The following is a 21839-nucleotide window of genomic DNA, read 5'->3' on the forward strand; positions in this document are numbered from 1 at the left end:
TGCCTCAGAATGGTGCACAGACAATCCAGGAAGTTTTTGGAAAGTGTAGGGGACAATTTCCTGGTGCAAGTGCTGAAGGAACCAACTAGGAGCAGAGCTCTTCTTGACCAGCTACTCACAAACTGGGAAGAATTAGTAGGGGAAGCAGAAGTGGATGGGAACCTGGGAGGCAATGACCATGAGATGGTCGAGTTCAGGATCCTGACACAGGGAAGAAAGGAGAGCAGCAGAATACGGACCCTGGACTTCAGAAAAGCAGACTTTGACTCCCTCAGGAAACCGATGGGCAGGATCCCCTGGGAGAATAACGTGAGGGGGAAAGGAGTCCAGGAGAGCTGGCTGTATTTTAAAGAATCCTTATTGAGGTTACAGGGACAAACCATCCCGATGTGTTGAAAGAATAGTAAATATGGCAGGCAACCAGCTTGGCTTAACAGTGAAATCCTTGCTGATCTTAAACACAAAAAAAGAAGCTTACAAGAAGTGGAAGATTGGACAAATGACCACGGAAGAGTGTAAAAATATTGCTCGGGCATGCAGGAGTGAAATCAGGAAGGCCAAATCACACCTGGAGTTGCAGCTAGCAAGAGATGTTAAGAGTAACAAGAAGGGTTTCTGCAGGTATGTTAGCAACAAGAAGAAAGTCAAGGAAAGTGTGGGCCCCTTACTGAATGAGGGAGGCAACCTAGTGACAGAGGATGTGGAAAAAGCTAATGTACTCAATGCTTTTTTTGCCTCTGTCTTCACGAACAAGGTCAGCTCCCAGACTGCTGCACTGGGCAGCACAGCATGGGGAGGAGGTGACCAGCCCTCTGTGGAGAAAGAAGTGGTTCGGGACTATTTAGAAAAGCTGGACAAGCACAAATCCATGGGGCCGGATGCGCTGCATCCAAGAGTGCTAAAGGAGTTGGCAGATGTGATTGCAGAGCCATTGGCCATTATCTTTGAAAACTCATGATGATCGGGGGAAGTCCTGGACGACTGGAAAAAGGCTAATGTAGTGCACATCTTTAAAAAAGAGAAGAAGGAGGATCCTGGGAACTACAGGCCAGTCATCCTCACCTCAGTCCCTGGAAAAATCATGGAGCAGGTCCTCAAGGAATCAATTCTGAAGCACTTAGACGAGAGGAAAGTGATCAGGAACAGTCAGCATGGATACACCAAGGGCAAGTCATGCCTGTCTAATCTAATTGCCTTCTATGACAAGATAACTGGCTCTATGGATGAGGGGAAAGCAGTGGACGTGTTGTTCCTTGACTTTAGCAAAACTTTTGACACGATCTTCCACAGTATTCTTGCCAGCAAGTTAAAGAAGTATGGGCTGGATGAATGGACTATAAGGTGGGTAGAAAGTTGGCTAGATTGTCTGGCTCAACGGGTAGTGATCAATGGCTCCGTGTCTAGTTGGCAGCCGGTATCAAGTGGAGTGCCCCAAGGGTCGGTTCTGGGGCCAGTTTTGTTCAATATCTTCATAAATGATCTGGAGGATGGTGTGGATTGCACCCTCAACAAGTTTGCAGATGACACTAAACTGGGATAAACTGGGAGGAGAGGTAGATATGCTGGAGGGTAGGGATAGGATACAGAGGGCCCTAGACAAATTAGAGGATTGAGCCAAAAGAAATCTGATGAGGTTCAACAAGGACAAGTGCAGAGTCCTGCACTTAGGACAGAAGAATCCCATGCACCACTACAGACTAGGGACCGAATGGCTTGGCAGCAGTTCTGCAGAAAAGGACCTAGGGGTTACAGTGGACGAGAAGCTGGATATGAGTCAACAGTGTGCCCTTGTTGCCAAGAAGGCCAATGGTATTTTGGGATGTATAAGCTGGGGCACTGCCAGCTGATCGAGGGACGTGATCATTCCCCTCCGTTCGACATTGGTGAGGCCTCATCTGGAATACTGTGTCCAGTTTTGGGCCCCACACTATAAGAAGGATGTGGAAAAATTGGAAAGAGTCCAAGGAGGGCAACAAAAATGATTAGGGGACTGGAACACATGACTTATGAGGAGAGGCTGAGGAAACTGGGATGGTTTAGTCTGCGGAAGAGAAGAATGAGGGGGGATTTGATAGCTGCTTTCAACTACCTGAAAGGTGGTTCCAAAGAGGATGGATCTAGACTGTTCTCAGTGGTAGCTGATGACAGAACAAGGAGTAATGGTCTCAAGTTGCAGTGTGGGAGGTTTAGGTTGGATATTAGGAAAAACTTTTTCACTAGGAGGGTGGTGAAACACTGGAATGCGTTACTTAGGGAGGTGGTGGAATCTCCTTCCTTAGAGGTTTTTAAGGTCAGGCTTGACAAAGCCCTGGCTGGGATGATTTAGTTGGGGATCGGTCCTGCTTTGAGCAGGGGGTTGGATTAGATGAGCTCCTGAGGTCCCTTCCAACCCTGATATTCTATGATTCTGTGAAAACAGTTAGGTTAGTACTTAGGCTGAGGTAGAACTTACATACAAAATTTGAATTTATGTGGACAAAGCGTTCGTGAATTAGAACACCTTTAAAATAATGGTGTCCACTGGAATTCAAGAAGTCCTCTAATATGGTTTTACCACTTTTGAGCAATGGAACAGAAGAGAGACAACTTAAAAATCTCCTCTTCCCTAGCTCAGATCTAGTACTCTGCACCAAAGTGTGGTTCAGTAAAGTCAACATTCAAGAGTTGCCAATTCTTGAAATAGTAAACTGAGACTTTTAGATCCACCTCAGGACATGGATGTCCATTTATTGAAGGTATTGGGAACTGGCCATCCATATCCCTTAGGTGACTTTGCAAACTCAGATACAAGCTCTTTGTTGATTAATCACAAGTGCTACAGACTGATGGGAGCAGCAGATGGTGGTGCGGAGAGGAATTCTTCACTCCCCAAATTTGCTGCATGGAACTGGGTGAACAGGCTGGGAGAGGCCTCTACGTATGCTGCTCCCTTCAGCCACCGGTCCTCAACCGGTGCCATGCCTCTGTATAGGCCTTGTGAGATGCACAAGAGAAGCCCTCTCCTGCACACTTCGTAAGGATGGTCAATATGCAACATCGTCAGGAACAGGTCTGGGGGTGGGGAGAAGCAGCACATTAGCAATAATCCTTAGCAATCACCTTTCGCTGTCCAGAGCCACCTGATGGGGTGGAGACTTTATTCCCTATTCCCTGATGCCTGCATAGGAGGTTCCAGGGAACAGAGATTCCCTCCCCAGCTGCTCCCTGAGCCCAATAAAGGGATGCTGGTGGAGTAATCAATCCTTTCCCATCACTGTAGCTCTTAGGCCTGGTCTACACTTTACAAGTTTTGCTAGCATGGCTAGGTCAGTCAGGGATGTGATTTCCCCGCTCCCACCCAAGCGAGCAAGACTATGACAGCAAAAGCTCTAGAGTAGGGCACTAGTTTAACTCTTGCTGTTATAAGCTGATATCCACTGGGAGAGGAGAGTGTGCCAGGACAGCTCTCCTGGTATATCTATGCCAGCATACCCTTTCAAGAGTAGACAAGGCCTCGGTTGATTCTTCAGTCCCCTGAAAGCCATCCGAGAAGCCATAGTAGTCTCACTCGGGCATCTGAAGGTTTATTGGATGAGAGAAGGAGAGGCCCCAGGGAATGCTTCATCCCTTATCTCCTGAGGTGCTGCAGAAACCTTTGCTTGGATCCCAGGAAACAGTAGGAGGTAGCCAGAGGGAGCAGCATTGGATTTCTTCAATCCCCAGCTCCCCTGCCATTGGGGCCAGGAAGCCTCAGGATGCACATCAGTGTAGTAGGGGGAAAGTATTCCTCATATCTCTACTGCCCTCCCCTTCCCCCGAAGCCTCCTGTCACCTGCATTTCTCTCCCTCTGCCCCCATGAATGTAATGATGGAGAGCCTCAGTCCTGTAATAATTAGGTTGACAGAATGGGAGCTCCACTCCTACACACACCTGCAGGGGCGCAACATGAGCTCCTGACATCCGGAACTGTGAAGAATTTTAATTTCCTTGTGAGGGCCTTTAAGACCTTTGTAACCTCAGAACTTGCCTCACCGGATGGCAGGTGGAGACTGGTTTGCAGGAGTCTTTGCAGCCAGTGGACTAAGGGGTTGTTCTGTCCCCTTGACTCTCCCAGAATCTGTGGGAAAAGAGTTCCTTTCCAGCGGACAGACCATTTCTAGACAAGGAAATTCCCACACACAAACCTTCAAGACTACGGACACAAGAGTGTGTGTTTATTACCTTTCCAGAACACATCACAATAAACAAAACAGTAGAAACAAAGGCATTTCCAAGTTAAAGCTGCATTTTCATGGCAAGATGCAGAGGTGAACCCAAATAATCACCACCGTCTACCCACTACCCAGTAGAGTTGTGATAAGACTCTGTTGTAGAAAATATTTCAAATACTATTTTTACAACTCTGCTTAAGGAAATCAGTGCTCACTGGGACACCTTTAAGTCAGTTAAGAAAGTTGGTACCTTGTTGATTTGATTTATGATCCAACTGTCCAAACTTTATTGAGGAGTGTCAAGGTTCCTCCTCCACTCTGAACTCTAGGGTATAGATGTGGGGACCTGCATGAAAACCTCCTAAGCTTACTTTTACCAGCTTAGGTTAAAACTTCCCCAAGGTACAAATTAATTTTATCCTTTGTCCTTGAAATATCCACTGCTACCACCAAACTCTAACTGGGTTTCCTGGGAAACACAGTTTGGACATGTCTTTCCCCCCAAAATCCTCCCAACCCTTGCACCCCACTTCCTGGGAAAGGTTTGGTAAAAATCCTCACCAATTTGCATAGGTGACCACAGACCCAAACCCTTGGATCTGAGAACAATGAAAAAGCATTCAGTTTTCTTACAAGAAGACTTTTAATAGAAATAGAAGTAAATAGAGGGAAAGGAATCACCCCTGTAAAATCAGGATGGTAGATACCTTACAGGGTAATTAGATTCAAAACATAGAGAATTCCTCTAGGCAAAACCTTAAGTTACAAAAAGACACACAGACAGAAATAGTCATTCTATTCAGCACAATTCTTTTCTCAGCCATTTAAAGAAATCATAATCTAACGCATACCTAGCTAGATTACTTACTAAAAGTTCTAAGACTCCATTCGTGTTCTATCCCCGGCAAAAGCAGCATAGCAACAGACACAGACCCTTTGTTTCTCTCCCTCCTCCCAGCTTTTGAAAGTATCTTGTCTCCTCATTGGTCATTTTGGTCAGGTGCCAGTGAGGTTACCTTTAGCTTCTTAACCCTTTACATGTGAGAGGATTTTTCCTCTGGCCAGGAGGGATTTTAAAGGAGTTTACCCTTCCCTTTACATTTATGACAAGGAGTATCTGGTCTGGACAGTTATTTTAGATATGTCTTTTCTCCTGATAATTCCAGTAGTATAAAATCCACAGTCTGTAACTGTGATGGAGTGTAAAGGCCTCACACAGTTGAGGAAGGGGCCAGAGAGGCCAAGGTGGTAGGGCTAGGCCCACCCCTCCCACCCTGTCAATAATGCATAGAATCATAGGACTGGAAGGGACCTTGAGAGGTCATCTAGTCCAGTCCCCAGCACTCAAGGCAGGACTAAGTATTGCCCAGACCATCCCTGACAGATGTTTGTCTAACCTGCTCTTAAAAATCTCCGTTGATGGAGATTCCACACCCTCCCTGGGCAATTTGTTCCAGTGCTTAACCCCCCTAACAGTTAGGAAGTTTTTCCTAAGGTCCAACCTAAACCTCCCTTGCTGCAATTTAAGCCCATTGCTTCTTGTCCTATCCTCAGACGCTAAGGAATGAGGAAGCCTTAAAAAGGCAGGAAAGTGCAGTCAGTGGAGGGAAGGAGCCGGATTGCCCTACGCAGCAGACTGCAGGAGCAACTCCTGAAGCTGCAGAGGGAACTCCTAAGCAGGAGACCTTCACCCCAACCCTGGGCAGAGTACAGTGAACCCCCAGGGTAAGACAGACAGACTAAACCTGCCTCAGAGACCCAGCCAGAGCAATTTCCCCAAACTCATTATGTCAGGGCTGGATCATTGGTAACACTGTAGACTCATCACCTCACCCCTCTCTTTGCTGAGACTACAAGGAGGGAGTATCCCTGAGTGTGTGAGGGTTTATGACTCATTTTTATCCCACCAACTAGAGAGAATTTAGGAGGCTCTCAAAGGGAAGAGCCCCCCTAGTTAAGTGGGGCCTGTGTTGTGACTGCCCAGTTTGCTAAGTGCTCAGGTTCCCCCACCCACTTAGAGAGGAACCACTAAAGACACTGTTCAGTAGCCACCTGTATTTACCATGTGATGTTAAAGAATCCATTTCTGTCTGATGCCTGACTTAGCTATGCATCAATGTTGGCAAAACTTGCATTTTGAAAACATTTTAAATAATGTAAGAAACCTTAAGAAATTATGGACGTGCTTGTAATTTAATTAAGAATACACAATGCTGCCTCATTTAAACTTCTAACCCTGGAAAGAGGAACAGAGCATATGTCTTCATTGCATTTGAAAGGAAGTGGCATTCCCTCTGTGCACTATGACAGAATGTGTAAACCCACAGGAAGCATTTTGGATGCATTTTGAAATATGTTATTATAGCTCAATCCCTTCTGAAGCGTTACAGCCACTTACTTGTACTTCCTGATGAGGTTAGTGCAATGGAATATAGCTGGATTTGCAGGAGGGAAGCAGTTTCCAACTCATTGGCTTTTGTTGTGTCTACAGAGCATGACTCGGCCTTGTTGTGGAAATGCAACCTTCATGGGTTCCTAATTTTTTTTTTAACTCAACAATTCTAGAAAGCAAATACGTATTCAAAACACTGATACATGTCTGCAACTTCAACGTGACTTTAAAGGGTCTCTGTGTGGAGTGCATAAATATAATATGATCCTTGACTGTACAGAGAGGTGTCTGTCACCAGCAAGTTCTAGCCGTTGCATTTGAAATGAGGTTCCAGCATCCCAAGCTCTATTCTGTTTTAATTCATTGTCTAGAAAAACAATGCCAGAGAAACTTTCAAATTACATTCCAAAGGGTCTGAACTATTTCAAATGTTTAGATTTAACCGTTAATTTTTGTTTTGTTTCAGTTTTTTTAGAAAGCCCCAATAAATCAAATGGAAATAGGACCTTTCATGCTTTCCTAGAATCAGTCAGGACTGTGTACCAGCAAAATTGCACTTTCATGAAGCTTACATGTAGTGTTGCTAGATAGACTCCCTCTGTTAAATAGTTCAGTTAAAATAGCTTCCAAACAAAATCCTGCTTATAAAAGGGCTGGTGTTTCTGATCTGTCTAGGGAAATAAGGTTTCTTCTGTGTCTTCCTCTGTTTCAGAAACTAGAAATAAAAACAAACCACCCTTTTCTACTGCATTCTCAATGCTGGGTTGTTCCTGAACATCAAAGCATGATCTAATTAAAGCATTAAAATAATATTTAGAACTTGACCCTTACAACTGAAAATGTCAATAATTTACACTGTAGTTGTGGTTAGCCTTAGCCTGTTCTACTGTAATCTACAGATGGCCCTAGAAATGCCACACCATCTTGATGTAGCAAGTGGCCAAGGATGGAATATTAACCTTGCTGGTTTCAAGAGTAGGAAAGAAAGTGCGGGGGGGGGGGGGCGGGGAAAGCTGTGAGATCTAGCTACTTCCCCAGGAAGGCCATCCTGGTAGGTGAAAACCAGGATGTCATTATTATTTTAAAGTAACTTTTCTTTTGGATTTCTTGTTGCAAATGTTAATTCAGGTCATCTGAACAGTAAGGTATATATATAAAGCAATCCATCAATGTTCCAGAGGCTTATGAGAGAGAAAGAGGCATCTTCTCAGACTGACCACTGTACTTTGTTAATATTCAACATCATTCAGAACTCATTAGACCTTCTGCTAAAATATAATTATAAATCAAAGTAGTTTTTTTTTTTAGCAAAATGGAGGCAGAAGGCAGCCACTCAGCCTGTCTGCTTCTGTCCACTGACTTTCCAAGCCAATGAGCACAAAAGAATTTAATCCAACAAAACTTTGTGGGGTTTAAAAACAAATATTTTTAAATACCTCTCTCCTGAAAGATACTCGTATAAACTTTAGGATAAAGCACATGTTCTAAATTCTGGGCATGGGTGGATAATTGTGTGTGTTCTGCAGTTTCCAAAATACCTGTATTTTCAGAGTTTTAAAATTTGATGGGACAAGGGCACTCTGAATTGGAGTTTTGACCTCGGGATGTAATACAATTGCATACTTCTGGGGCTCAGTGAGGTTCTAGAGAATCTTCACCTGATTGTACATGGCTGTCAGTAGGTAATGCAATTTAAGAAAATAGTACACAAGTCTACTACAGTAAGGGAATAAAAGGTCAGTACTGCACATGGAATAAGTGACTGCTATGGGGTTTGTACTTAACCTTACTGTACTATATTCTCCCTGGCTAATGGACACTGTAACGGTGGTATTCTAGCACTGCTGAGGTCAAAGGGTCCAGCTGATGACACTCTTCTGGATCACTACAAGCTGACCCCTCTCTGTGCCTGCACACTACCCCTCTTTGTGTGGGTCTAGGTGTGGAAGGTGTGTGTATTTGCAGCCATAGATAAGAGATGCTGTAGGTCAGCCACAAGTTACTGGGCTTGATGTGCAAATTACCCAGTCGAAATTCTATAACCTGGGTTCTGTAACAGGTCAGACTAAGAGCATGTCTATACAGAGTCAGGCTATGTCTACACTTGGAGCTAGTGATGTGATTGCCACAGCTGCCTGGATCCTGTGGATACATGCTCGGGGCAGCTAGCCTAGGCCACCACTCGCTGCTGCCTAGGCCACTATTTTTAGCACTGTAGCTCAATGAGAGCTAGCATGAGTATGTCTACGTGAGCTGGGAATCACACCCCTAACTCCACTTGTGGATGTAAGTCTCAGTGTGCAGCAAGCTGGGGTGTAAAGCTACAGTACTGTAGCCTGCCGTGCACCGTCTGTGTGGTCCCTGACACCGTGCACTAAAAGCTTCTTAGCGCTCTTTGATCTGAACTTTTACAGAACTTTTCGTGCACAGTAGCCGGGTGGCATGGCACACTAGAGTGCTGTAAACTTACACCCCAGCTTCCCGCGCACCAACTCTCCAAAGAGACAAGCACTTACATGATCCTTAAAATCTGTGAATAAATGTGAGACTGCATCATGTTGGAGCCTCAAACTTGCAGCAGTCCAGTGGGAGTTCTGAGGCTCTGGAGGAGTTTGGGATGGGATGAGGGGACTGGACTGGAGGGAAGAACATGCCAACGTGCCGGAACGCTCCCCTTCCGTGCTCCAGATGTGAAGGGAAAGAATGGGCCCTTAATTGTTATGCTCTATTTGTGTGGAATAAAGCGTGACATTTAAACCTGTTATCCTTAGCTAGAAAATAAATGAGACGTCAGTAGCATTTAGTTAGTATGTATAACTACATGTTATACATACTATTTGTATCAGTGTATATGCTATATGTAAAAGTGAAGCTGTCACTCCCTTCGCTTTTCTCAGCAACAAAGAAAAGGTGGGGGTGGGGAGAGACCCCAAAACATAGTATTAAAACAGCAGCTAACAGGACTGTTTGTGTCTCTACTTGTGAATGAATTCTCCTGCAGTCTGTGATACCCTTGTGGAAAGCAGCCAGGAAGTGCAGTATATTTGAAACACCCACTGTGGATAAAACATGGATGTGTCAGCCTGGGAGAAAAACTCATAAAGCTTCTAATAATTATGTTTTTTGTGTATTCTAGTGCGGTGTTTACCTGGACAAATCTGTTGGTCGTTGTAGTTGAGCTGGATGGATCAGAGCAAGAAGCCTTGGACCTGGTTCCTTTAGTCACCAATGTGGTCCTGGAGGAACACTATCTGATTGTAGGGGTGGTGGTGGTGGTGGACATTGGTGTAATTCCTATCAACTCCCGTGGAGAGAAACAACGTATGCACCTACGAGATGGATTTTTGGCAGACCAGCTAGATCCCATCTATGTGGCCTACAACATGTAGTCTTGTATCTTAAGGCTTCCATGGACTTTACTATAGATGTATACAATTTTTTGGTGTCCACTAAAAATGTGCAGATAAGAGGGTGATACTCATCAGAATGGAACTGTATCTATTATGACTTTTCAAAGCAGTCATGGTTTGCAGGAAATAAAATGTGAAATGTGTTTTCTTTTACCACTAAATTTTAACGCAGAAGGACTAAGAAGTACTGCCCTTCAGTTTGTTGGAAAAGCCCATTTTAGGTTTTTTTTACTTATTGGATGAAACTGCTTTCTGAGTAAACGTGGCTTTGTATTTTATGTTGAGTAAAGCTGAAGTAGCTAATTTTTTTATTCTGCCCTCCAAGTGGATTCTTTTTAACAATTTATATACGATGACAAAGAATTATGTTCAGTTGTTTTTGATGCGTCATAAAAAAACATACAAATACAGATCCATTACTAATTTAAGCCATTTTAGATCCCACCATTTTAGGAAACTATGTAGAGGTACGAGGAAAATGCCCAAAATAGCACCTTCCAATTAGAGTTCTAGCAGCTTTCTCTGTCAGAGATGTCAAAAGCACAAAGGCCAAAGAGCCTTTGATACTAGTGTTAGAGTGGAAGAAATTTATAAATAAGGTGTATTTCGGCAATGAACTTGCAAATATCTTTGTACTAAACTAAAAAGATAAAATAAGTTAACTACTTCTTCTGTAATTATGTACAAAATGTTTAATTTATTTTGATCTCTTTAGAAGTATAAAAGAAAAAAACATTCAAGAATATTAATCTCTTGTAATGTTTGCTAATATAAAAACAAAGTGTTGTATTATCTTGAGTGGATAGTATCACATCAAATATATATATATGAAATATAAATTCACTAATGACAAAAAAGATTTTAAAGTTTAAAATGCAGTACTTGTCACTTGCATGGTGTCTCCCACTGTAGATAACCAAATGTTGCTCACAATTTTTTTGAGAAAAAGCAATCCTGGATTGCTAAGTATCCCTGTCTAAAAAAAAAAAAAAAAACCCTCTAGATACCAGCAAGTGGAATTATTGCTGCCTTTAAGGCAGTGAATGAATTTAAGACTAAAGATGCACTATACGATTTTTTTTTTCTTTGCCATGGAGTCAACAATCAATATTTGTGCTGGCATGTGCATACACTTGTTAGACTTTAGAAAAGGCAGGTTGAAGAATAGCACTGGTTTGTAGCTGCATAACTTTGTTGCACAATTTTTGTCATCATTTCAGTTGGTGTTTTTGTTGTGATAAGGAAAGGTTTTGGTGGTTATTTGCATAGAGTTATCAATTTGCCTCTCAGCTGGTCCACGTAGCTTGGTGGCTAATACATCCAGTTTACACTTATAGAAAACTATTGTTTTAACGGTCTTTAATTTATTCTTCAACAGAGAATAACATGTAGTCATTACAATTGATTTAGCACAAATTGTGCATCTCCTAACAAGTCCCTAGACCAAGTGAACTAACGGAGGAACTGAAATGCCTGTTTTAAGGAACTGAGTCCCAAGGTCTCAGAACTGAGGCCATCAGTAGGGAACAGTGGGAAAACATTTATCACAGCTGCCTTTATTTTACTGCCTTTGGGTAAACTAGATCTTCAATTTCCCGTTCCGGTGTCTTTATTTCCTTTAACTTTCATAGTCCCTTCATTCCCTTGTAACTGAGTTGACCTGTGTGTGATCAAGAGTGGGGTTTACCAGCAGCAGTCCAAGAATGCTTTTCTTAATGTCCAAAATATGTTCATGTGCTGACTCTCATGACCAGATATGCATGACTAAGGTTGTTGCAGGGCAAACGTAATCATTTTTATAACACGCATAAGGGACGTATTTTGTCTGCCTTTGGAAAATATCTATGGCAGTGGACCCCTGCTAATGATAGTTTTGTTTGGCTTCTAAGACACAGTGTTGGTTGTTTAAAATCTCTTTAAAAGATAGGGACATTTTAGTCTGCATGTACAGTACAGAGCATCTTACTATGTAAGACTTGTTTTATTTCACACCACTCTCAGATTTCACTGTCCTGTGAATATTTCTACTCATGCTCTGAAGACCAGTTCTTATATTCTCTCACTCCTTTTTCTGCTCCCCAGAAAGAATAAAATCCATTCTTAATGGCAAGTTATTGTAAGGTTTCAGAAAAGATGTTGATTGATGACAACCATAATTGCAGCATGTGAACTAACTCGTGAAGTCCTGCTATTGCTGATCTCAGTACTGCAAAACAAATTTAGCAGTCATTTACAACATCACTTTAACCTTCACCAAGTCAACTTCACATTCATAGGAAAAACAACTGTGAATGCAGTTGTGAAACACAGTGAATAACAGATCTCTTCTGCACCCTGTCATCCGTGGTTGTTAAATTCTGAGTTAAGAGAAATGATAAACTGAATTTCTAGTTTGGTTATGCAAGCAAAAGGAAGGAAACACTAAGTACCATCAGACTGAGCAATAAAGAAGGATCGTTCTGTATTAGAAATTGTACTGTAGATAAACCATTCATGAGAATGTATAAAATGTTTGTCTTGTGACCTTGTGCTTTTGAAGTCAGACAAAACCATGTAATCAATTTGATGCACATGCACAAAAAGAGGGTACACAATGAACATTTAAACACAAAACTAATCAAACAGGAGCAGATTCCTCATGGTGCTTGTTTATTATATATATTTAATCCTGCTTGACACTTTACCCAAGGGAAGACTGTCCCTTTTATCAGTTGAATGTTAGCAGCGTTATTTCATAGAGTGTGGTGACTGGTTAGAGAAATTCATGTAACTCAGCCAATCACAGTTTAACAAAAGTTTTTATGTGCAAAGGACAGCAATCTTCTTGTATGTTAAACCACCAGTACGCTTTGTACATCTGTGATAACGCCTGTTTTATATTCAAATGAACAAATAAAAGCTTTTATTTTTGTTGCTCTGAAAATAGCAGTTTCTTAATTAGTCATCTAAAAATGAGGTTTCCTAATCCACATGGGTTCTTTGGAAGAATACTGATAGCTATATTGTAATTTTATTTTGTTTACCTCTCTTGTTGCATAATTTATTAGTAAGATCATTATACTTTTAACAATGTTTAAATACTGGTGTGAGCATTTATTGCTAAAGGACTTTCATATGGCAACAAATGTTTTATGTGAAATGTTTTTTTTAATTCTTTTTAATATTTAAATATACTGTTCACATTTTTGCTGAAAGTGTAAAGATTATTGTAAGCTTGGTAACATTTTGTGAGAAGCAATAACAAGCATTAGTACTGTAAAACTCCTCAAATTTGTCACATCACTTTTGTTGCAAGAAATTGCTACTAGCATATTTCAAAAAAGTTACTGCTAAGTTATTCCTCTAGGTGTTTTAAATTTTTTCTTGAGCTCTCTGAAACAGTGTGAAAATATAGTACATGGGTAACTGGTACAAATCAACTATCTAAGGACAGAACCTTTAAATAGCTCACAAATGTTTTGGGTTATCTCACTGTAGCATTGAGAACAACAATGTCGCTATTATGTCAGTTGGTCCTCTCAAAGAATTCAATGGTTTGGAAGCTTCCCTACTCATGCCCAATAGTTTCTGGCTTTTGGAAATCAGTTGCTAGTTCCTGTATTCAGACAGGAACCTCCTAAGTCCCTCACCTACTCCCTGTCTTCAAGATTTGACTTTGGATGGATGAAGCATTCCAGTCAGCTTTGTTTAGGAGCCTAAGTGAAAAGTTGAGTGGGTTAAATCCAGTTCTTAATGGATAAGTGTTTATGAATGGGAACCCTGGAAGTAGTTTCAAAAGGCAGACGTGACCATCCATAGGAGTGAATTTCTCCAGTTTAAGGTTGAGGCAGAGTTGGGGAACTTGCACTGGAATGGGAAGTTGTGGTATAGAAATTTGCACTGTCACCAGCCATACTATAACTATTGTGTAGATAAAGTGCTTCATTTTCCAAGGTTTGTCCAGCCACTACATTCTCAGGACTAGCACATCAGCACCGTTTCAAGATACTTCTCGGAAGGGCAGCCTCATGCAATTGAGTCTTATTTATGTCAGGATCCAGTGGACAGCAGCTCTCCAGTCTTGCCCAGAATACTCTTATCAATTCATTTACATGCATTTTTTGTGGCACTCACCCTCGTATTCTAATGTTTCATTACAAATCAACCCTACTTCACTGTAGCGCAATACAATGCATGGCGCTAGCTAAAAAAGGTCACAAACAGTGGCTACATCTTCATTGCATTCTAGGGTGGCAAGATTTCTTAAAAGATATGGTTCTATTGTGTACTGGGTTTTATGCGCTCTGAAACACAAAGTCCTTGCCCCAGAGAGCTGACACTACAAATACAAAAAAAGCAAAACAGTTGTGAAGAAGCATAATATACGCTTTACCACATAATAGTCTAAATCCAAAAGGGTGAAGTTACTTTCTTTAATGTCATGCTTTGGTGAACTTGCAGGGAGAGGCGTTGTGGAAGGAAGTGTCCTGAGGAGGGAGTTGAAGGAAGAAACAGTAGGTGGAGGGAAAGGGAAGGAATTCCAAGTGTAAGTGGCAGCATGGGGAAAGGTTCAAAGATGTCTGGGAGATAGAAAAGCGAGGATGGTTGTAAAGGCAAAAGAGAGTAATGCTCCTGTATAGACTTGATGTCAGAAACTGCTACCTCACTGAAGTTGAGAGGAAGCCAGTAGAGGGGATTGAAGAAAGGAATGCCAAGGCTGGAGAGACAAGAGGAGGATGGTTTTAGCAGTAGTATTTTGTATAGCTAGGTTTGACAGAATGCAATTATTTTTATAACTTTGACAGAAAATAATGGTGTTTATTTTTAATTTTTTCTATTTTTAATCTATTTAAATTCTCACAGTTTTGGGAAATTATGGGGGAGGTCACACGATTATTTATTGACAGTACATGTTAATATTCCGAAAGTTAAAGCTTTGTGTAACTATTAAAACACAAATTTTCAACATCCCGTGGCAAAATATACATAGTAAATAGCCTTAAACTCTAACATTGCTCATAGCATTGTTCTTACTTTGCCTAGCTATAAACGTTGATTATTATTAATGGAAATAATTTTTGGTAGGTTTCTGTGCATGATGAAATCAACATTTATTGACATTTACTGATACTCCTGGGGGAATTGTACAACACTGTGCATGTGTAAAATTCATATCCCCCACAGTTTTTTTTCCTCCGCAGAAAATAGATTCTTGCACAGCAGCGCTGCAGTTACACCTTTTGCCCACCTGAGGCTGCTGTGACACCAGGAGACAGGGCAGCTGGCTCATAGGCTGGAGCAGCCAGCCACGGAGAGGTCAGAGGGAGGGGTCAGAGGCTGTGTTCCTCACAGCAACATGCCCACAGGGCCAGGTCAGGAGGCATGGAATATGGGAGGGACCTACAGAGTATGGCACACTGGGCTGCTGTGGGTGGGGGGGCGAGTCACATAGACTGGAGTTCATGAAGGGCTAGTGAAGGGGACAGACTGGGGACAGTGAGGGGGACAGGAGCTAGTGCGGTGACAGCATTGAGATAGGAGCTGAATGGCAGTGTGGGGGTACACGGGCATGGGGGCAGGAGGGGAAAGCTGGCTGAATGGGGACACAGGGACACATGGGGACAGGGGGTTCAGGGACACTTGGGGGGAGGTGGTTGCAGGGACACATGGGGATGGGGTAGCTATGCCTGACTGAATCGGAGAGGCTAGTGGTCAGCCAGGATGTGCATGGGGGAGGCTCCCCAACTCCCTAACAATCCCTTCCCCCCCCGCCAAAAAAACCTATTCCATACTTCTCCCACCCACATCTAACAACCCTCCAGGTTCACTTCCAGGCTTCTGCCCAGCAATTACTTCCCTCTTCCTCAGTTCCCCCTGACTCCCCCAAGCCTTTACACTGCTTCTGAGGAGGGCAGGAAATATGTTTCTGTACTGTAGTTGAAATAATTATTATTCAAAGTTCTGTATTAATATGCCTATTATTTACAAAAAAACATTTCCTGGATCTTTTTTGTGTCAGGAGGTTCAGACATACTTGTTGATAGGTATTTTGAAATAAATTACCAAGATAATTGAAATTGGCATTATTCTGACAAATAAAATATGCAGAATTTTGCAGAATTTTAAAATATTATGTGAGGTATTTTTTATCTTTTGGCACAGAATTCCCCCAGGCGTATACTGATAAAATATCTTCTCCTTCCAAGCCTGTGTATAGAATGAGGTGGAGAAAAATGAGGCAAAGCCAAAGACAAGGATATTGCAACAGTGAAGGTGAAACCAGTATCAAGTGGTAGAAAAAGGCAAAATTACCAATGCACCTAAGTTATGCACCTACATTTATATTTAGCCATCTAAACAATGTGTCCTTCACGTCCAATGAATTTTGGGTGTTCACTAGCTCAGAAAGGCAAGCCAATTATTTAGGCACCCAAATATAGGTTTGGGTGCTTACTTGAGATTGAGTTTGGCCAAGCGGTTTTGAGGTTGAAACAAAACTGAAATGATATAATGTAGAGGTTTTACAAAGGCAATGATGGGCAGTGGGAGATTAGAAACAGCCTGGCTAATAAACCTTGGAGGTTGCAAAAGTGCATGAGAGGGAAGGTTGATGGAATGTGACACACCTGGAGAGAGTTTGGAAGGGAGAGAAGGGAGTTTGTTTTTCAGGAGATTGGAATTGGCAGTTGGATGTAATGTTAGACCTGTGCAAGATGAAATGCATAATAGCGGTGGGGAGGGCCAGGCTGGAGAAAGAGACATTTGGCAACCTTTTGCATAAAAAAAATAAGGGGACCTGAAGCCATTACTATTAGGAAACACCTTGGGTTGCCACCTCTCCAGAATTCTCCTGGAGTCTCCAGGAATTAAAGATTAATCTTTAATTAAACTAATGGCATGTGATGAAACCTCCAGGAATACGTCCAACCAAAACTGGCAACTCTATTAACACCTAAGAGTAGTCAGGAACAGGAGACTGAAGAGAGCTGATTTGGGTCGGGGAAGAAGATGTAAAGATAGAGTAGTGATGGGGAGTGATTGGAGAAGTCAGAGAGCACTTACATGAGCCTAAGGAGAAGGGGTAATTGACAGAAAAAGCAGCAGCTGCAGGCAAAAGGAGAAGAATAACGTTTCTATTCGACTCAGCCAGGAGGAGGTCATGGAGAAGACTCTGTGGAATGAAGGGAACAGAAATGAGCTTGCGGGGGCTCTAAGAGTCAGGGGAGAGGAAATAAGAAATTACACTTCTTCAGGAGATTGTCCCTTTGTGTCGTGAGCTCCATGCTCCCAGGACCAGAGATTTTTCCCTGTGTCCATATGGGCCGCACATGTCCCCCACACTCTCCTTGTGCTCCGCACTGAAGGAATGACGGGCAGCCCCACCATCTTAGTTCTGTCTCCCCTCACACAGTCTAGGATGGAGCTATAGCATTTTTGCTGACCTCCAGCTTCTCACTGTGAACATTGCTATACACACACCCACACACAACTCCTAGGGTTGTGGAGGCTTAGGCCAAGGATGCCCACCTTCAAAAATTACTGCGAAAGTCACACACTTTTCCCAGTTATGGACATCCATGTGTGCACCTATCTGCACTGCCTGTGGGAAGCTCATGTCCCTTCCAGATGCATTATCTGCAGATTGTGCCCACATAGGAGGAAACAGGACAGGGAGTTTCTGCTATGTAAAATCCTTGGGGCAGGTAGAACCTCCCACTGGGAAGGTAGGGGTGGCTCTTCGTCTTTGGTCCCAGGCAGCTCTAAAACCTCAATTCTCCCCTTGAGTCCAAAAAGACTCTGGTGAGCAGACTGGACAAATGGGGAAGAGAGCCATAAGCACTTGTGCAAGAACAAGAGGGAAGGTTCCCTGTCTGAGGCCTCTCAAAAGAAGCAGAAGTCCTTGTCCCGTTCTGAGTTATCATGAGCTTTGTGCTCCACCGTGGGCCTGGCCAGTACTGAGCAGAGCCAGACCAGGATTTCTCTGAAGGGCAAAACTGCAGCATCCTCCAGTACTGGGACTGCTTCTTTGGCACCAAAACCCTCATTTATATTGCCAGATCTGGTACTCTCATCTTCAGTGGCCGAAGCTGTGGAGATTTTCACAGCAACTCCAGCTTGCTTTCCTGCTGCTCCCAGAACTGGAGTTTCTACGCCCCTTGACCGTAGGCCTCAGTTGATATCATTGCACTTCTCTCTGTCCCTAGGGTTATCAACCGTCCCGGTTTCGCCGGGAGTCTCCCGGAATCGGTCTCTATCTCCCGGAGGCTACTAAAGCCAAACTGGGAGATTTGGGCCACTAAAAGTCTGGTGGCACAGCGGGGCTAACGCAGGCTCCCTGCCTGCCCTGGCCCCGCGCTGCTCCCAGAAGCGGCCGGCCCATCCCTGCGGCCCCTGGGAGGGTAAGGGGTCTCCACGCACTGCCCTTGACTCCACAGCTCCCCTTGGCCAGGAACTATGACCAATGGGGGCTGCAGGAGCGTGGAGCAGTACAATTCAACTCTCCACTTGTTACACAGATGTGTCCCCCCCAGGTTGGGGAGCACACAAGGAAGAATAGGTTCCCTAGGGAATGTCCTCCCCCTCCCTATCCCCGGAGTCTCTGCTTTACATTGTGTTGGAGCTAAGGGCAATCTGATTAGTCTGAAAACAATTATTTTTTGCTCCTGTGGCCAATCAATCCAGGTGTTTTCAGGCAACTGATGGCAGGCTGTTATATTGACAGTAAGGACCAGCACACGCTTCACAGAAGCCATCACCATTTTGAACTGGTGCATATTACCCTAAACCACAACCACCCATCCACCTTCCAGGGATCCACAACACCCTGGCAGATTCTCTAAGGAGACAGTTCTCCACAGAACATGAGTGTGAGCTATGTGACCTGAGAATCTAGGAAGTATTTTGAGTGCGGCGCTTCCCATCCACAGACCTCTTCATGTCCAATGTGAACAAGTACAAGGAGTTCTGCTTCAGCAGGGGGTACATGATGAGCTTTTCATACAATGGTCAGGAGCCTTGCAGTACATGTTCCCTCCCCCAATTTCCTTTTTAAATCAAGTATTGCAAAAAAAATCCGACAGAACAAGGTACAAATCATCCTTCTAGCACCAGGTAACACCTGACAATGCTGATCCCCAGTGCATCTGCAGCTATCCACCCGGCCTCCTCTCTGCTTTGTCCTGCCACATCAGCTACTAACCCAGGGTACATGAGTGCAATTTATCCTCTACCAGATACCTGCTCTGCTTTTCCCCCACACAGTCACAGCCTGCTCCGTGAAGGACATGATTTAAGCCTTCTCTCAAGTGCCAAAACCTGTACCAGCCTGGGACTTGAACCTTATTTAATAATCTCTTAGTAAGTCTCCGGTCAAGTCCCTGGCTTCCTGCTCTCTATTACATCTTTCTATGAAGGTACCATTTTTTCATCGTTATCAAGTCAGTCAGAAGAGTTGGGGAGCTGGAGGTGCTCATGGCCGACTGCCCCCCTGCCCCATCCAGTTTTCTGTAAGGACAAGGTATCACTGAGGCTGCAACCTAAGTCGCGCTCCTAAAGTGGTGTCAGACTTTCACATCAAACAGTGTATCCATCTACTTGTGTTTTACTCTAAAACTCATTAGAGCAGGGAAGAGGTGGTGTGGCACTCACTGAACTTGTGTAGGGCACTTTCCTTCTATTTTCAAAGAACAAAATAATTTCAAAAGTCCCCTAGACTTTTTATCTAATTTGTGGAACATATAAAAGGAGAGGCCCTGAGGCTATGAAAATCAATCTCAGAGTGCAACAAGAATCGATGTTTTTCTAAAAGATACCCTCTAGGAATTTTTTGGGGAAGTTCTGTGGCCTGTGTTAGGCAGGGAGTCTCACTAGATGATCACAATTGTCCCTTCTGGCTTTAGAATCTAAGAATCCTACTCTGCTATGAGTTGAACAATAGATCCCTTGAGGGCATTATAAGAACTCACTCAACTGCAGCTGACATCTGCAGAGCAGCAACTTAGAGTTCTGTACACACTTTCACTAGACAATATGTACAGCTGCAAGCAACTGCTTCTGATGCCTCTGGAAGGAGGAGCGTTGTACCATAGGACTCCAGGTAGCCACGTCCATATGGAAACACTACTTGTGAGTTTCCTGATGTGCAGGAGGGGTTGGTCGCCTTGCAATAACTTGAATTCTTCAAGATGTGCTGTTCCTGGATGTGGTGCACTGCCCACCCTTCTTCCGCATTGCATGGCTTCCCATACTGGGACACTAGTGGTGGAGAAGGCACTCAGATAGAAGCAATCTGGCAGACCCTTTTCATTCCCTCAGGGTGGAGCATGAGGAGAGCTGGGGCTCACGTGAAGCCCACACAGACTGATAGGGAAAAATCTCCAGTCTTGGGTGCATCTACAACCTGAAGTGCACATGGGAAGCACACATCTCAAAGAGCCTATGGTGACCAGCGTAGTCTTTCCATAATAACCACCATGAGTGCCTGTTCCAGGCTCATTCAAGACCTTGGGTGCTGCCGCCATCCTGGCATTTTTTTTCATAGGTTTGGCTCAAGATCCTTTAGGCTTTTCCCAAACACAGGCAGTGGGATGTTTATAATGCCATTGCTGCCACATGACAGGGTGTGTCTGTCAATTTGTGCCCAGCTCATGTGTGCTCAGACACCAAGCTGTGCAATGTCTCCACGTACATCCACTTTGTGTGTAACAACGTATGACGCACAACCTGAATGTACTTCAATAACAAACCTAGGGCCAAATATATATGGGGACCTTTATCATCAATGGAGATGGTACCCAGGGCCTTTTACATCAAACATATCAGACCAACCCACTCAATGAAAAGCATAAATCTGTCCGTAGAGGTGGTACAAACAAACCAATGGTTTTGATTTTTTTTCTTTTTTGTTGAAAATTGAAATTTTTTTCAAATCAGTTCGATTGTTGGTGATGGGGGAGAAAACAGGAAGAAATTGTCATCCATTGCTATAATTTTTCTACTTTGGATGCTGAAAAATTATATTCTGTCTCTTTTCTGCATGGAGAGACAGAACCAGAGTAGGCTTGAAACTGCAGTTCTAATCTGCAATAAAGTGATTATTTAGAACGGATCAAAAATTCTTGCATTTTGAACTGATTCAAGGGACAAATTTTTCATGAAAATGTTGGTGAACATTTTCCACATTTTCTTCAACCAGCTTTAGTGCCTAGATAGCAAGGGTGCCGCCTTACTCGAGAGGTTTTTTTCTCTCTGTGTATCATTTCTGCTTACTTTACTCACTCAAATCAGCATCTAGCTTTACTGTGCTAGCAAAGTAACACACCTAGGGGAGAAGGAGCTGGCCTCTGTTCCAGGTTGTTGCTAAATCAACTGTTCCAAATGCAATACCTTTGTTAGTGATGATTCCTGAGCCAGCGAGCGAGCAGCTTGAGATTCAGGTTCTAGCCTGAGTCTGCCAGGCTGGCCAACATCTTCTTACTAAAACTGAATTGATCTTTAGCTAGAATCTTTCAGACAAAATAAACATGGATCCAACTGTGCCACTTTTCAAGTTCTCATTCCGGGTAAACCTGCACCTCAGAAAGTCAGCCTCCTCTAAAAATTAACTAGCCCCAGATTTGGCTTTAGTGCTGAATGTGGATTCACTTTAACCTCAGGGACAGCAATTTTCTCAGAGATCAGGGCCCTTAAGGAGACCTGTGTGCTACTAGCTGTTGTAAATACTTAGGTAGCTCATCACCATAGCTTCTGAGTGCCTTCCACTCTTCAGTGTAGTTCTCCTCACAACACCCTCATGATGAAGGGCAGTACTATTGTCCCCATTGTAAAGACAGGGAACTGAGGCCCACAGCCTCAAAGGTATTTAGACA

General features: G+C 43.3%; 1 protein-coding gene across 12 annotated transcripts in view; it reads left to right on the forward strand.

The window, feature by feature from the left end:
* Positions 1-12916, forward strand: part of DIP2C (disco interacting protein 2 homolog C) — a 483413-nt gene extending 470497 nt beyond the window's left edge. For all 12 annotated transcript variants that reach the window (XM_048837652.2, XM_048837656.2, XM_048837651.2 and 9 more), the window contains one exon: positions 9720-12916. In XM_048837652.2, coding sequence (XP_048693609.1) covers positions 9720-9972 — 253 coding nt within the window. In that variant the 3' untranslated portion in view covers positions 9973-12916. The remainder of the gene's footprint in view (positions 1-9719) is intronic.
* The last annotated feature ends 8923 nt before the right edge of the window (positions 12917-21839 follow it).

Source organism: Caretta caretta, chromosome 2 (assembly GCF_965140235.1).
Source record: "Caretta caretta isolate rCarCar2 chromosome 2, rCarCar1.hap1, whole genome shotgun sequence".
In the NCBI taxonomy this organism is placed as follows: Eukaryota; Metazoa; Chordata; order Testudines; family Cheloniidae; genus Caretta; species Caretta caretta.